The 13,468-nt window shown below is 48.9% G+C and overlaps 1 protein-coding gene across 7 annotated transcripts in view; it reads right to left on the bottom strand.

Moving 5' to 3' along the window:
• DEPDC5 (DEP domain containing 5, GATOR1 subcomplex subunit) overlaps positions 1-13,468 on the bottom strand; it is a 73,588-nt gene that overhangs the window by 30,459 nt on the left and 29,661 nt on the right. For 3 of the 7 annotated variants that reach the window (XM_027956821.3, XM_027956824.3, XM_042234094.2), the window contains 8 exons: positions 13,089-13,292; positions 12,219-12,354; positions 10,925-11,022; positions 8,680-8,745; positions 5,433-5,616; positions 5,128-5,288; positions 2,301-2,418; positions 284-451 (listed from right to left, as the gene is read on the bottom strand). In XM_027956821.3, the coding sequence (XP_027812622.1) occupies positions 284-451; positions 2,301-2,418; positions 5,128-5,288; positions 5,433-5,616; positions 8,680-8,745; positions 10,925-11,022; positions 12,219-12,354; positions 13,089-13,292 (1,135 nt within the window). The other 4 variants (XM_027956822.3, XM_027956825.3, XM_042234096.2 and 1 more) reach the window with 3 other exon arrangements.

Raw genomic sequence — 13,468 nt, 5'->3', positions numbered from 1 at the left:
CAGGGTTTTTTTGCTGTTTGTTGTTCCATGTGGTAAAATACATGTAACAACATTTACCATTATAATGATCTTTAGGGCACATTCAGTGGCACTCAGTACATTCACACTGCTGTGTGATCGTCCCCGTCCATCTCATCACTGAGTTTTTAACCCAATCCAGATGTGCTTTTCCCTCCTTTTCCCTAAAAATGTCCTCATTTTACAATCGGAGGAAGGACAGAGGCATTAAATTACAGACACGTGGCAGGCCACGATGGTAGGAAGCCAACTCGGGCTCTCTGACCTGAAGTCCTCGGAGCCGGCAGAGCAGATGTACTGATCTAAGTAATTCCACTTGTACTCCTCCAGTCGCTCATGTGAGAATTCCACCCAACAGGAGACGAACTCTGAATCGGAGTGGGAGGGGCAGAGGCTGTAGGTGTAGTGGATCTGGGCAGACTCGTACGGGTACCTGAAAGACAAAGGTCCAAACAAGGATATCCGCCAACTCTTCTGTACCTTTTCTTTCTCAATATACTTGGCATTCAACCACAGTAACCAACTCATCTCAGGGGACTGGTAATCGAGATTTCTCAGTTTTTAAACCAGAAAATCATCTACTTCTGCTGTATTGATTATGTCAAAGCCTTCAACTGTGTAGATCACAACACACTGTAGAAAATTCTTCAGCAGATGGGAATACCAGACCACCTGATCTGCCTCCTGAGAAGTCTGTATGCAGGTTACGATGGGGACCTGAAGCAACAGATAGAACTGGACCTGGAACAATAGACTGGTTCCAAATTGAGAAAGGAGTATGTCAAGGCTGTATATTGTCACACTGCTTATTTAACTTATATGCAGAGTACATCATGAGAAACGCTGGGCTGGATGAAGCATGAGCTGAAATCAAGATTGCCAGGAGAAATATCAATAACTTCAGATACGCAGATGACACCACCCTTATGGCAGAAAGCGAAGAAGAGCTAAAGAGCCTCTTGATGAAAGAGAAAGAGGAGAGTGAAAAAACTGGCTTAAAACTCAACATTCAGAAAATGAATGGCATCCAGTCCCATCACTTCACGGCAAATAGATGGAGAAACAATGGAAACAGTAAGAGACTTTATTTTTTTGGACTCCAAAATCACTGCAGATGGTGACAGTAGCCATGAAATTAACAGAAGTTTGCTCCTTGGAAGAAAAGCTATGACCAACCTAGACAGCATATTAAAAAGTAGAGACATTACTTTGCTGACAAAAGTCCGTCTAGTCAAGCTATGGTTTTTCCAGCAGTCATGTATGAATGTGAGAGTTGGACTATAAAGAAAGCTGAGCACCAAGGAATTGATGCTTTTGAAGTGCAGTGTTGGAGAAGGCTCTTGAAAGTCCCTTGGACTGCAAGGAGATCAAACCAGTCAATCCTAAAGGAAATCAGTCCTGAATTCATTGGAAGGACTGATGTTGAAGCTGAAACTCCAATACTTTGGCCATCTGATGTGAAGAACTGACTCCTTGGAAAGACCCTGATGCTGGGAAAGATTGAAAGCAGGAGGAGAAGGGGACAACAGAGGATGAGATGGTAGGATGGCATCACTGACTCGATGGACATGAGTTTGAGTAAGCTCCAGGAGTTGGAAATGGACAGGGAAGCTTGGTGTGCTGCAGTCCATGGGGTTGCAAAGAGTTGGAAATGACGGAGTGACTGAACCGAAACCTTCTTATTCTTCTATCATATTCTTTGTTTTTAATTGGAGTGTTAAGACTCATGCTAAACATTGTAAGCTGAATCAAATCCCTTTCAGAAATAGGTGAGCTGCAACCATAAAACCCAACCCCGGAAAGCAGACTTTCCTGGTGGTACAGTGGATAGGAATCCGCCTGCCAATGCAGGGGACACTGGTTAGATCCCTGGTCCAGAAGATTCCACATGCAGTGGAGCAACTAAGCCCATAGGCCCCAACTACTGGGGCCCAAGCACCTAGAGCGTGTGCTCTGCAACAAAGGAAGTCACTGCAACGAGAAGCCTACACACAGCAACTAGCCCACACACCAGCCCAGCCCCTGCTGGCCTCAACCAGCCCTTGCAAAGCAAGGAAGACCCAGTGGGGCCAAAAATAAATACATAAAAATTTAAAAAAAAAAAAAAACAAACCACCTCTGGGAAACAAAATAGTAACTCTAAAACAACCACTACTCACTCAATCTCCCCAGTTTGAATATACATGCAATTCAGTGTGTGGACAGTATGTGTTATGAACATCACTTGGTAGGTGGACATGACCTAGGACAGAAGCTGAAAATGTTAAACACCCAGGACTCACTTGGGAAGGTAGCGGGTCACTGTGATCATTTTGTCTTTCAGTGTGACTTTGTGGAAAGTTCTGCCCATGCTCAGCCAGTACTGGTCTTCCTCTTCCGGGCGGTTTCGGGACACAAGGCCTAATAAGGAAAAAAAAGAATTTCCTCCATCTGGTTGAGGGTCCTTCCTTTAAAAGGCAATTGCTTCTCTTCCACATAGATTCACAAATGGAGAGAAGAAAGAGGCAAGACTTTCAGTTTGACAATTTTGTGGAAAAGAAATAAAATACTCTTGGTTGAAAAAAAAAAAGAAAAAGTCCTGAAGGTGGAAGATTCTTCTGTTACTGAATCAGCCAGCAGGGGGGGTGGAGTCAGGGGTACTGACAGCGTCCGGATGATACACTAGGGGCTGAACCACCTGATGCCCCGTCCTCTGTGAAGGAAGTTCTAAGCTGGATGCTAACTGACTAAAATGGAAGCCCACCCTTCTTAGGCACAAGCTGCCACCTGGCATCTGAGACCCTCAGCCCTGGGGCAGCCAACCCAGCCCACGACGCCCACTCTGCTACACCATGTTTCAGACTTAAAGGATCAGTTACTGGGGACTGCCATGGCAGTTCAGTGGTTAAGACCCTGCTTCCACTGCAGAGGACATGGGTTCGATTCCTGGTTGGGGAACTAAGATCCCACATGCAGTGGAGCCAAAAAAAAAAGAACCACTTATTTATTCACTCAAATTTCCTTCTCCAAACATCTGCTCCTGTTGCTTCTTCTGCCTTCTCTTCCATCTCATCTCTGCCTTCTCACCATCAAATTCCTAAAGATTGTTTAAGGTCACCATCAAATGCCACCTTCTTCAGAAAGCTATCAGACCCCATCAACGGTGAATTCTACCCTGGATATAGCTCCTTGTGTGTGTGTGTGTCACTCCCTGACAAAGTAAAAGTTCCAGGAGGCCAGGGCCAAATCTTGTTCATCTTTGTATTTTCAGTAGCACCTTATAAAGTGCCTGTTCAGAGAAAAGGCAACCTCGATGGGACCACTAACACGAAATGGGAATTCATAACACCGTGTTTAGGATCTGAACAAAATCCTTCACATGGTCCATGCAGCCTGGGTCTCCTGATGTCTCTGGCCACGTTGCTGGCTTACTCGTGGTACTCCCCACACTTGTCTTTTAGGTGCCCGGAAAGTCTTACAAGGTCTCCACCACAGGGCCTTTGCACACACTAATCCTGCTTCCTAGCCTGCTCTGCCCTCCACTCCTCTCCTCTCACACTAAAAGCTCCTGCATGGGTTTCAGGTCACAGCTCAAACATCATCTCCTCAAAGAAGTCACCCCTGACTCTCCAGACAAAATCCCATATTAAATAATCCCATATTAAATAATCTCAAGCAAGCATTTTGACTTTTCTTTCAAGGTCTTTATCATAACATGGAATTGTATTTCATAGTTTGACTCATGTTATTTTGTCCTATAGAGCAGGAGCTTCAAAAATACTAATGAATGAATGAATAAATGAGTGAACTAATGAAATAATGAGTGAATGAATGAGTGACGTAATAAAATGAGTGAACTAATGAATGAATGAGTGAGCTGATGAACAAATGAATTAGTGAACTAAGGAATGAATGAATGAAACACGTGAGTAAAACTACGAATGAACGTGTGGAATAATGAAGGCGTGACCGAAGGAAGGGATGAACGCACACCATCATAGGTTCACAGACCCACGCTGTCCTAGACAAGGCACGGTTGCTTCCACGATGGAAGATAATAAGATGAAGCTGAAGTTATCAGAAAGGTTTAGTACAGTCTATAATATGAGAAGGCAGCATCACGTGATACACATCACAAGAGGCTTTTAGAAAAAACCCAGAGGAACCCAAAGCTTCATGGTGAACAATGGGGCCTGGACGCAAGGACCACTAAGCCTCCATTGACAGGTCCATGCTTCTTTGATCCTCTGACGGGAGGAGCTTTAATGGAATCAAAGCTGGCCTGAGGTTTGGTTCTAGCTGTCTAGGGAGCAGGGTGGGGTGCTCATTAGCTACAAGGAGGAAGCAGGGGGCGAACAGATGCTCAGTGATGGCTCCAGGAAGTGACCGCCGCGCTCTGGTTCCAGGCCCCCACATGTAATTCTTGCTGCTGGACTTGTTTCAGGAGAGACCTCCAGAGCCCAGCTCAAACTCAGCCAGCACCACCGAGTCTCTGTACTCACTAGCCTCTGCCACTCACGGATGGCCCATCTTGGCTTCAAGTCACTGAGCTGCAATGAGCTGCAGTGACAATGGGGAAGGAGGGGAGAACAAGCGTAAGGTTCAGGTTCAGGTAACATTAGAGGACCTACTGTGTCAGGCACTGTGCAAGAGATAAACCCAGGCCTCTGGGGCGGGAATATTCACCCTGTAGTTTGACAGTTCGACCCTGCTCAGCCACCTGGGGCCCAAGGTACTGCTCAAGCCAGGTTGGAACATTGCTGAATTTAGGCATACGCTCTTCCTTAAAAGGAGAGTTGGAGATTAAAGAGAGTTTTAAGATAAGTCTGAACCCGGAGGAGATGTTAATTATTGTATAAAGTAAAAATTCTAAAAGGAAAAAAAAAATGGGTAAGCAATACAACAGAGAATATCTGTATAAATATGCCATCATACAGATGCATTAGTATGTTATATATCAGTACACACAAGCACATGAATATACATACAGAAACATGTGAAATTACTACATCAACAAAAATGTGTGTTGAAAGACAATGACTTTAAGTGTATGTATTCCCTACTATCTTAAGAACTTGTTTGCACAAATTGAGCAGAGGAGAAAACTTAGGGTCCGCAGTGGAACCTCACCCCGGCTGTAGAGTGGGCTGCTGCTGAGTGGCGGTGGGCCAGCAGGGCTGGGCTTCTGTGCGCGGGGCTGAACGATGATCTGGTAACCCTGCATGAGCCGCTGGCAGATGAACTCTTCAAATACCTGCTGGGCCGTCATCTGCACGCCCTCCTCGTCCCTCCTGCAAAGAGAGACGGCGGCGTTCACAGGGCATGCCGGGAGCACACTGACAGGGTCCCCAGTCCTCAGCTCCATCCCCGTGAGCCCCTCCGTGGTGGTGTGTGAAACTGAAGCAAAAGCCAGGCCCCTTCTCTCTGTCACCGACCTGTCGATGTCAGCCTCTGGGAGGAGATCGTAGCAGCCCTCCGTGTAGTCATTCTGTAGGCCCTGGCGGTCGGGGAAGTAGTCCGTGGTGAGGGGGAGGCACGCGGGAGTCGTGAGTGACTTCCAGTCCACACCAACTGTGCAACAGAAGCCTGGCACTACAGGGGGAGCAGACAGCGTCAGAACTGCCTCGTGTGAACAGGGAGGAAGGTAGTGAGGTCACCAGGCAGGTGTGGGATGTGGGTGGGGAGTGGGGAGGAGAAGGGCGGTGTGACAGGTGATCAAATTGCCAGGAAAGGGAGGGAGAGAGAAAGGGAGGGGGGAGGGAGAAAGAGAGAGAAACAGAGGCTGTTAGACAACGCAGTGCTTATCCGATCCCACCATGCAAATGGGAGCAGCTGACACTTTTCATTTTCTGCTGATCGTGAGCTGCAGCCGTGAGTCCAGTGAGGTTACAGCAGGGGCAGGCCAGGCCAGGCAGAGTTACACATCGAAGCAAATCAACGTCCTGAGAGCGGAAGAGAGGCTCAGGCCGGGAGCCTCCCGGAGGCGGCGGAGGGGCCGGGTGGGGAGAAGAGGGGGGTGCAGCTGATTCTGGAGCAAACAGCACAGGGGAGCAGAACTCAGGATTGAAAAGTAAGTCACAGATCCATCAGGGCAGGAAGAGGAGTCAAGGGAGGACGTCTGGGAAAGTTACGAGGCTGGAACTTTAGGAGCTGGAGTTTAACAATCTAGAAATGAGAGCTGTCATGGCAGAGCGGGCCCAGCCTTGCGGGTTGGTCAGAGATCGCCTGCGCTTTGGTGAAGCAGGGCTTCCCCACCTCGGGGCATGAGACCTACTCTGGTCAGGATAATTCTCTGTCATGGGGGGTGGTCCTGGGCACTGCAGGATGTGAGCAGCCTCCTGGTCCCTACTCACTAGATGCCAGTGGCATCGCCTGGTTGTAAAAACAAATGGTGTCTGTAGATACAGCCACATGTGCCCCAATGAGCAGAATATTCCTTGCTGAGAATAACTGAGTTAACGCAGGGGGGCAGTTAGCTTCTTCAGTCAACATTGTTTTTCAAACCTCCATACAAGGGAACAATGAGAAGCAGACATACTCCACGCTTCAGGCTCTGTGTCCCCAGTGAGACCCTCACATGCCTCACCTCCCGTGGCTCCTGGGCCTTCCGCCCGCTGTCCCCGACACCCCTCCTCTGAGCAGGTGTGGCAGCATCATCGACCCCTTTAAACACCTGGCCGAGCTGAATCCCCCCAAGATCACAGGACCAGAAGCCTCTCTGCTCAGGGATCTTTCCTCCATAAAGTGACCAACATGCCCCCAGGAAAACAGTGTCCCTGAGCCTGGGGGCCAGGGGCCAGGAAGACTTTCAAGCTGAGTCCCACCGGGAAACGTGCCCCATGTGCAGCCACAAGGCTTTGGGGAAGATGACCTGACCTGCAACAAGCCTAACTCCATGGTCTCCACTCCAGGTCCTGGGGTGACTTCTGGTTGGTTGGTCTGAATTTTATTTTATTGTGGTAAGAGCACTTAACTTGAGATCTACCACCTTAACAAATTTTTAAGTGTACAATTCAGTGTGCTTAAACTTGGTACAGAGCCATGCAGCAGGCCTCTAGAGACCTTCCTCATCTCACGAGGACCGAAGTTTCACATCCACCAACTAGCAACCCCCCGCACCCTGCCCACCTTCCCCTGGGACCCTGCACTCTCTGAGTCTATGAGTCTGACTCTATACAGGCCTTGTTAACTCCTTAATACCCCAAGAACTCAAAACACAGCCAAAGGGAAGCAGGGAAGGGAGAGGAATGGACTGGGAGTCTGGCGTTAGCAGATGCAAACTGCGACATTCAGAATGGATCAATAGCAAGGTCCTCATGTATAGCGCAGGGAACTACACTAAGCACCTGTAATAAGCCATGATGAAAAGGAATATAAAGAAAAGAACGTGTATATGTGTGTAACTGAGTCATTCTGATGTACAGCAGAGTTGCACAACATTCTAAATCAACTACACTTCAACAAAAAACAACAACAACAAACCCAGTTCACAGCATCCTAGTTAGCACCCCAGTTTCCCATATGGCAAACGAGGGTGAGCTTGTGTGAGCTTCCTGGTTAGAATCAGCAGCAGAAGGTGGGCGCCAAATGGAGCCCCCAAGGGGCAGCCGGAAATACAAGGCCCTGTATTGCTGTGCCTTCTTACACTGTTCTGGCCCTTGCCGGTTCCCTGACCCTCAGGACTATAAAAACCTTTTAGAAACAGGGTCCAAGGGCGACACATGGAGACTTCAAACCCCATGGTGAGAAAAGCTCCCAGTTCTTAGCTGGATGCTGCTGCTGTTTCCCTGGGTAGAGTCTGGGTGGCCTCTTTTCCACCTCCAGTATCTCCAGGCCCTGCCAAAGCCTCTGAGGTGGTTCCAGCTCAGAACCACGCAGTGACAAACACAGATGACAAAATCCAGTGCCGGGCTTGCAGAGGAGAAACAGGCTCATCTATTCAAGGCTGGCAGCTTTCTAGAAAATAATCAATCTGCCAACTATTCTTTGGAATATATTCCAAGGACCTGAACCAAGAGAAAAAAATACACCCATGGCACCATGCATTATATGCTATAGAAAAAGAAAAGTAGAAATCACCCAAATGACCACCAATAGACATGATTATCCAAATCACAATATAGTAACATGTGTGATATTGACATGAAAAATGACTAGCATGCCAGACCTGGAGAACTAGTGAAATGATTGCTAAGTTACTTAAAAGTGGGGACAAAAAAGATTAGGTGATGTACATACATCCATTGGTCACAGTGAGGCAAAGCAACGGTGATCAAGCAGCAGAGTTTCTTTTTCTGGTCTTTTGCTATTGCTGATATTTAGATGTTCAGCTATTTCAACAGACAAGGATGCTCAATGTAAATGCAACCCAGACACACACTTCAACTGCAGGGATGTAAACAGCTTCAGGCCTTATTCCTTCCAACTTCTCCCCCCAGCCCGTTAGGCCTCTCAGAGCCAAGGCCAGCGCTGGGAATATGGCCACCCTTCCCGTGTGGCCTCCCCGCCGCTCCCTTTCCATCAGACAAGCTACAGACTCTCCCTCATCACACTGCCTTCCCGCACCTGAGACTTGAATGTCCAGGCTGTTCTCCCCCAAACAGGGCTCCCTCTTGCTCCCCCTCAGTGCCTTGACCATTCAGCCCACACCTCCGCCTCCCTCCATCAGTCGCCCCCTCTTACTTGGGTCTGGAGAGGGAGACACACTGTCCTCTGGAGAATCCTTATTCTGGGTCCGAGGATTCACATCTATGAAAAGATAAAAGAATCTGTTTCAGTGAGGCTCATTTTGCAAAAGAGTTCTGACCAGTTATAGTTTTTAAAAAAGAGAGAGAACCTTCCACACCAGTCATTAAATAAGGATTTCTCTGAAACTTCCCTGTTTTCTCCAGAGCAGATTTTATAGTTCCAAGACTCATCTTCTGAGGAATCAAGGGTGTATGAGAGCTGCCTCCCCCAGGCCCAGAATCACACTCCATGTCCACCCTGGGAAAATCCTGAAGCAGTTACCACCTGAACCCATGGTTCCCCTGCTTCAGGCTGCCAGGAAACTTGCTCTAAGTGCGGTCCCGTAAGCCCCAGAGCAGCCTTCCTTTGTACAACTTGACCCCGAACAGCCGGGAAGGTCAAACTCTGGGTTCCTATAAAGTGGCTCCTTTTAGCAAAACAATAGAAACACTGCCTTTATCGTATTCCTTTTTTTTTTTTTTTTTGAAGTTCTTTCTTTTAATATTTATTTGGCTGCATAGGGTCTTGGTGGCGTCACGTGGGATATTTTTGTTGCAGCACATGGGTTCTCTAGTCGTGGGGCACGGGCTTAGTCGCTTTGCAGATTGAATCCACGTCCACTGCACTGCAAGGCAGATTCTTAACCGCTGGACTGCCAGGGAGGTCCCTTGCCTTTATCATATTCTGAAGCTACTTTACAAGAGCCTGGCAGCCAAGTAACATTTTCAGCCCCCAAGCACAGGGATCGAAAGGATCTTAGCCCTAAACTTGTATTCAACATGTCTTCTCATTCAAAATGAATGATGGAAAGATGGACTAGAAATAGGAAGGAAATAATTACGATACTTTAGGAATTCTCTCACTGCCAATCCAATTTCCAAGCCTTAGGCCACCAGAAACATCACTAGCTGAATCTACCCGTGAATAGAGGCAAACTTTATTAACTAATTTTATAAAATTTCAATTCTGTTGTCTTCCTCAAGTCAAGTTTCAGAAAGGCAAGTTAACTTACAGAAAACGAAGACGGGAAATAGTAACTTCACTGTTTCTTTCAGTTTTAACGTTTTTCGTATTCATTTGGTATACTATCTATCCTTTGAGGCTTTCCAAAATCTGCCACCCGTCTAAACTCATGTTCCCCTACCCCTGTAAAGGCTCTCTGAATAGTGCAGAAATCAGAAACAGTAGCAAACGCGGGAGACATAAGAGAGGCGAGTTTGATCCCTGGGTCAGGAAGACCCCCTGGAGAAGGGCATGGCAACCCACTGCAGTACTCTTGCCTGGAGGATCCCATGGACAGAGGAGCCTGGCGGGCTACAGTCCACGGGGTCACAGAGAGTTGGACACAACTCAGCACAGAAACAGCAGGACAGCTGGCTGCTGGCTGGAGAGACCAGAATAACACCTCCACATCTCTGGGTGTTAAGTCGCTACGTGTGTAAAATGTATTTAATGACTTACTCCCTACAGGAATGATCAGATAACAAGTGCTTCCAAAAAGCATAAAGCCTGTATCAATAAAAGCTCCTACCCTCCCTGCACTTAGAATCCCTCACCTTCTAACTCTCCTGACCAAATACCACCCCGTTGCATCTGAGGTGCCTATCCACCTGTGTAAGCCAGTGGTCCTCATACTTTATGGCCCCAGGGACCAGTTTTGTGGAAGACACTTTTTCCATGGACTGGGGAGGGAGGGGGATGGTCTTGAGACAATTCAAGCACATTACACGTATTGGGCACTTTATTTCCATTACATCAGCTCCACCTCAGACCATCGGGCATTAGATCCCAGAGGCTGGAGACCCCTGCTGTAAGCAACAAGGCCACCCTTCTCTTCTCTAATTTCAAACCACACTGCTCCCTCTGGGTCTTTGATCATTTTTATGGGCGTGGGGGGTCTCCTTCCACATATAATTGAAAGCTTCCAGGCCTGGTGCAGCCCTCAATAGTGATCTCATAAGCAGCCCTCAACCACGACTCACTGACAGACCAATGATAGATGTGTTCCCGACCAACATGTTCTCAGCTAAAAACGTAACGTGCGGCCCATTTATAATTCCATGCATTATACAGCACGGCTTCCAAATAGGTCACCCAAAATTGTGGCTGAAATGATCCTGAAATAGACATGGCCCTGCTTTTCTATCCCCATGTTGCTCCCGGGGGTGGGCCTGCTCAGAGTGTCTCTTGGGCGGGTTACCTCCACCACTGCCGCTGAGCAAGCTGACTGAGAGTTCCTCCGTCCCAGCGAAGCTCAAGAAGGACGTGCTGTCGCCAGGCTGGCGGGAAGTGCTGTGCCTGCAAAGAACAAACAGAGCCCAGCTGCCTGGCTTAATGGGGATCATCACCTCCTTTATCCTGCTCACCCTGTCTCTGGGGGGTTTTCATCAAAAACAAGCCTGAACGTTTGGCAGCATGGGCTGGCAAACACTGAGATCCACATCACAGCCGCCAGGCTTCGGGATTCAGAGCGCATCCAGCTCCAGACTCCCACCCTGGTACCCCAGCTGCGTTCCCATCACCATGCCAGATGCCTGCCCTCTCCATCCTAAGCCTGCCCCTGCTGATACCCACAGCGGGACATGAGGTGCTTCAACAGAGGTATCACGTTAACCGGGTAAACAGGGTCACGCCCTGCTTGTGTCCCACATCCAGCTCATGGGATGCTGGGATGACTGGAAAGGGGCCAAAGATTGCTCCTTGCAAGAGTAACGCATCACAGAAGATCCAGCATAGCCTGGGCTAGAGCATGTCAAGGTTTAAATGACTTTCTTCCTAGGCTGACTCTCTCTGGATGCCTTGTAACACATTTAGAACCCCAGTTCAAAAAGACTTGTTTCTATAAACACAGGCCTTGGTCTCCATTGTTTTTACTTATTTACTTTTTATCAAGCAAAATTTTAATAATATAGAAATATATAAGAGTCCTTGATCAAAAATATCACTTGAAAGTCAGTAGTACCCATCTTATGATTTGCAATTTGTCAACCATTGCTATTAACTAAATTCTTATACAGTGGTTATTTTGAGATCCTAAACAATGCAATAAAATATGAAAAACAATTAAAAAGATAAATATTTGCAGTGAAGGCATGACTCTAATTCTTTTGGGACCCATTGCTTTCAGCATTCACCCAGCAGTGGGATTCCTCAATGAGCAAAATGACAAAAGTCACAGACTGACCGCCCAGAACACACAGCAGGAACCACCTGCCCTGGAACTCATTTTCACCCTTGACTGAGGATCAGAAGTAACTCATGTCTGCGGTTGACAAAGCATGTTTTGAATTAAAGCAGAAGCTAAAGCAAGGGCCTAGGGAACATCTTTGGCAAAAACGCCCAAGGCTCTCTGTGTCAACGGGCCCAGGGAAGGGGACTGAAGAGGGTGCTGCTGCAGCCCCACCACGTCCCCGAGCCTCCCAGATATGACGTGTCATGGGCAGCCTGTTCTGCCATCACCCCGACACCTCCCAGAGCCCCAGGCCCAGCCTCACCTGCCGGCGGCCTCATGGTATGCCAGCTCCAGCAGCTCCGCGGAGGAGTGGGTCAGGTCCCTCTGCCCGCTGCCCTGCAGCTCTGCCATATTCTGTCGGGTCTGGTGATGGATCTGAATGGCCTCTCCGGACGGTCCTATCCAGACAGAGACCCACTGACCCATCATCCCCCCAGAAGCCAGAGCCACACACTCTACCTCACACTGCCTCTCTTCCTGCTGCTGGGACATGAGCGCTGGAGAGGCCGAAAGGCAACCACAGCACAGAGGAACACCATGTCCTCAACCCTCTGGCTCCCAGACAGGACATCACCTTCTCTGAGCAAGGCTTGTCCTGTGAGGCCTCAGCCTAAGAATATTGCAGGGGACTTCCCTGGTGGTGCAGTGGATAAGAATCCGCCTGCCTGTGCAGGGGACACAGGTTCAATCTCTGGTCTGGGCAGATCCCACACACCTTGCAGCAACTAATCCTGCAGGCCACAACTACTGACCCCATGCTCTAGAGCCTGAGAGCCACAAGATTAATTCACCAAAATGAGAAGCACACACACTGCAACTAGAGAGGAGCCCCCACTCATCACGACTAGAGAAAGCCCGCACACAACGACGAAGACCCAACACAGCCGGGAGTGACGAGAGAGAGAGTACCGTGGGAGCCTGTTTCACACACATCAAGTGAGATACGGGAGAGAAAGACAGCAGCATGGGAGGCGGGAGCTCCTCCCCAGAGGCTCAGCCCGAGTCAGGCAAGGAGGACACACGCGGCGGCCCCTGCCTCCAGGCGCAGAGAAGGGTGAGGCCAAGCAGGCGCGGCTGCTGCGGGCCAGCTCTAGGAATTCCTGGCCGGGGCTCTCTCCCAAGGAAAACTTACCCACGGGGAAAGTGTGCACCCAGCGCCTCCTGTTGGATGTGAGCTTCATGGGCATCCGCGAGGGCGCAAAGGGGTTAATCAGTGCCCGCTGGGGCGTGTACCCGCCGGGGCGGACGTGCAGCATGGACTCTGCACTGCCCACGTGGAACCTGCCCGGCGCGCTGGAATCCCGCTGTGGTGGCTCCATCATGTTCTCCAGGACGTCTGCCGGTTACCATGGGGATGAGGGGGGAGCACAGAGAGAAAGCACAGGGTCACAGGGAAAGCAGGACTAGGCAGGAGAGCCTCCGAGGCCGACAAGGACCTTGGAGGGTGCACATGTGAGGGAAATGAGGGAAATCGCCAAACTATAAAGAAATGAAATACTGGGTTTGTTTACT

The sequence above is a fragment of the Ovis aries genome, chromosome 17 (genome assembly GCF_016772045.2).
Source record: "Ovis aries strain OAR_USU_Benz2616 breed Rambouillet chromosome 17, ARS-UI_Ramb_v3.0, whole genome shotgun sequence".
Lineage (NCBI taxonomy): Eukaryota > Metazoa > Chordata > Mammalia > Artiodactyla > Bovidae > Ovis > Ovis aries.
This window is presented reverse-complemented; position numbering and strand designations above follow the sequence as displayed.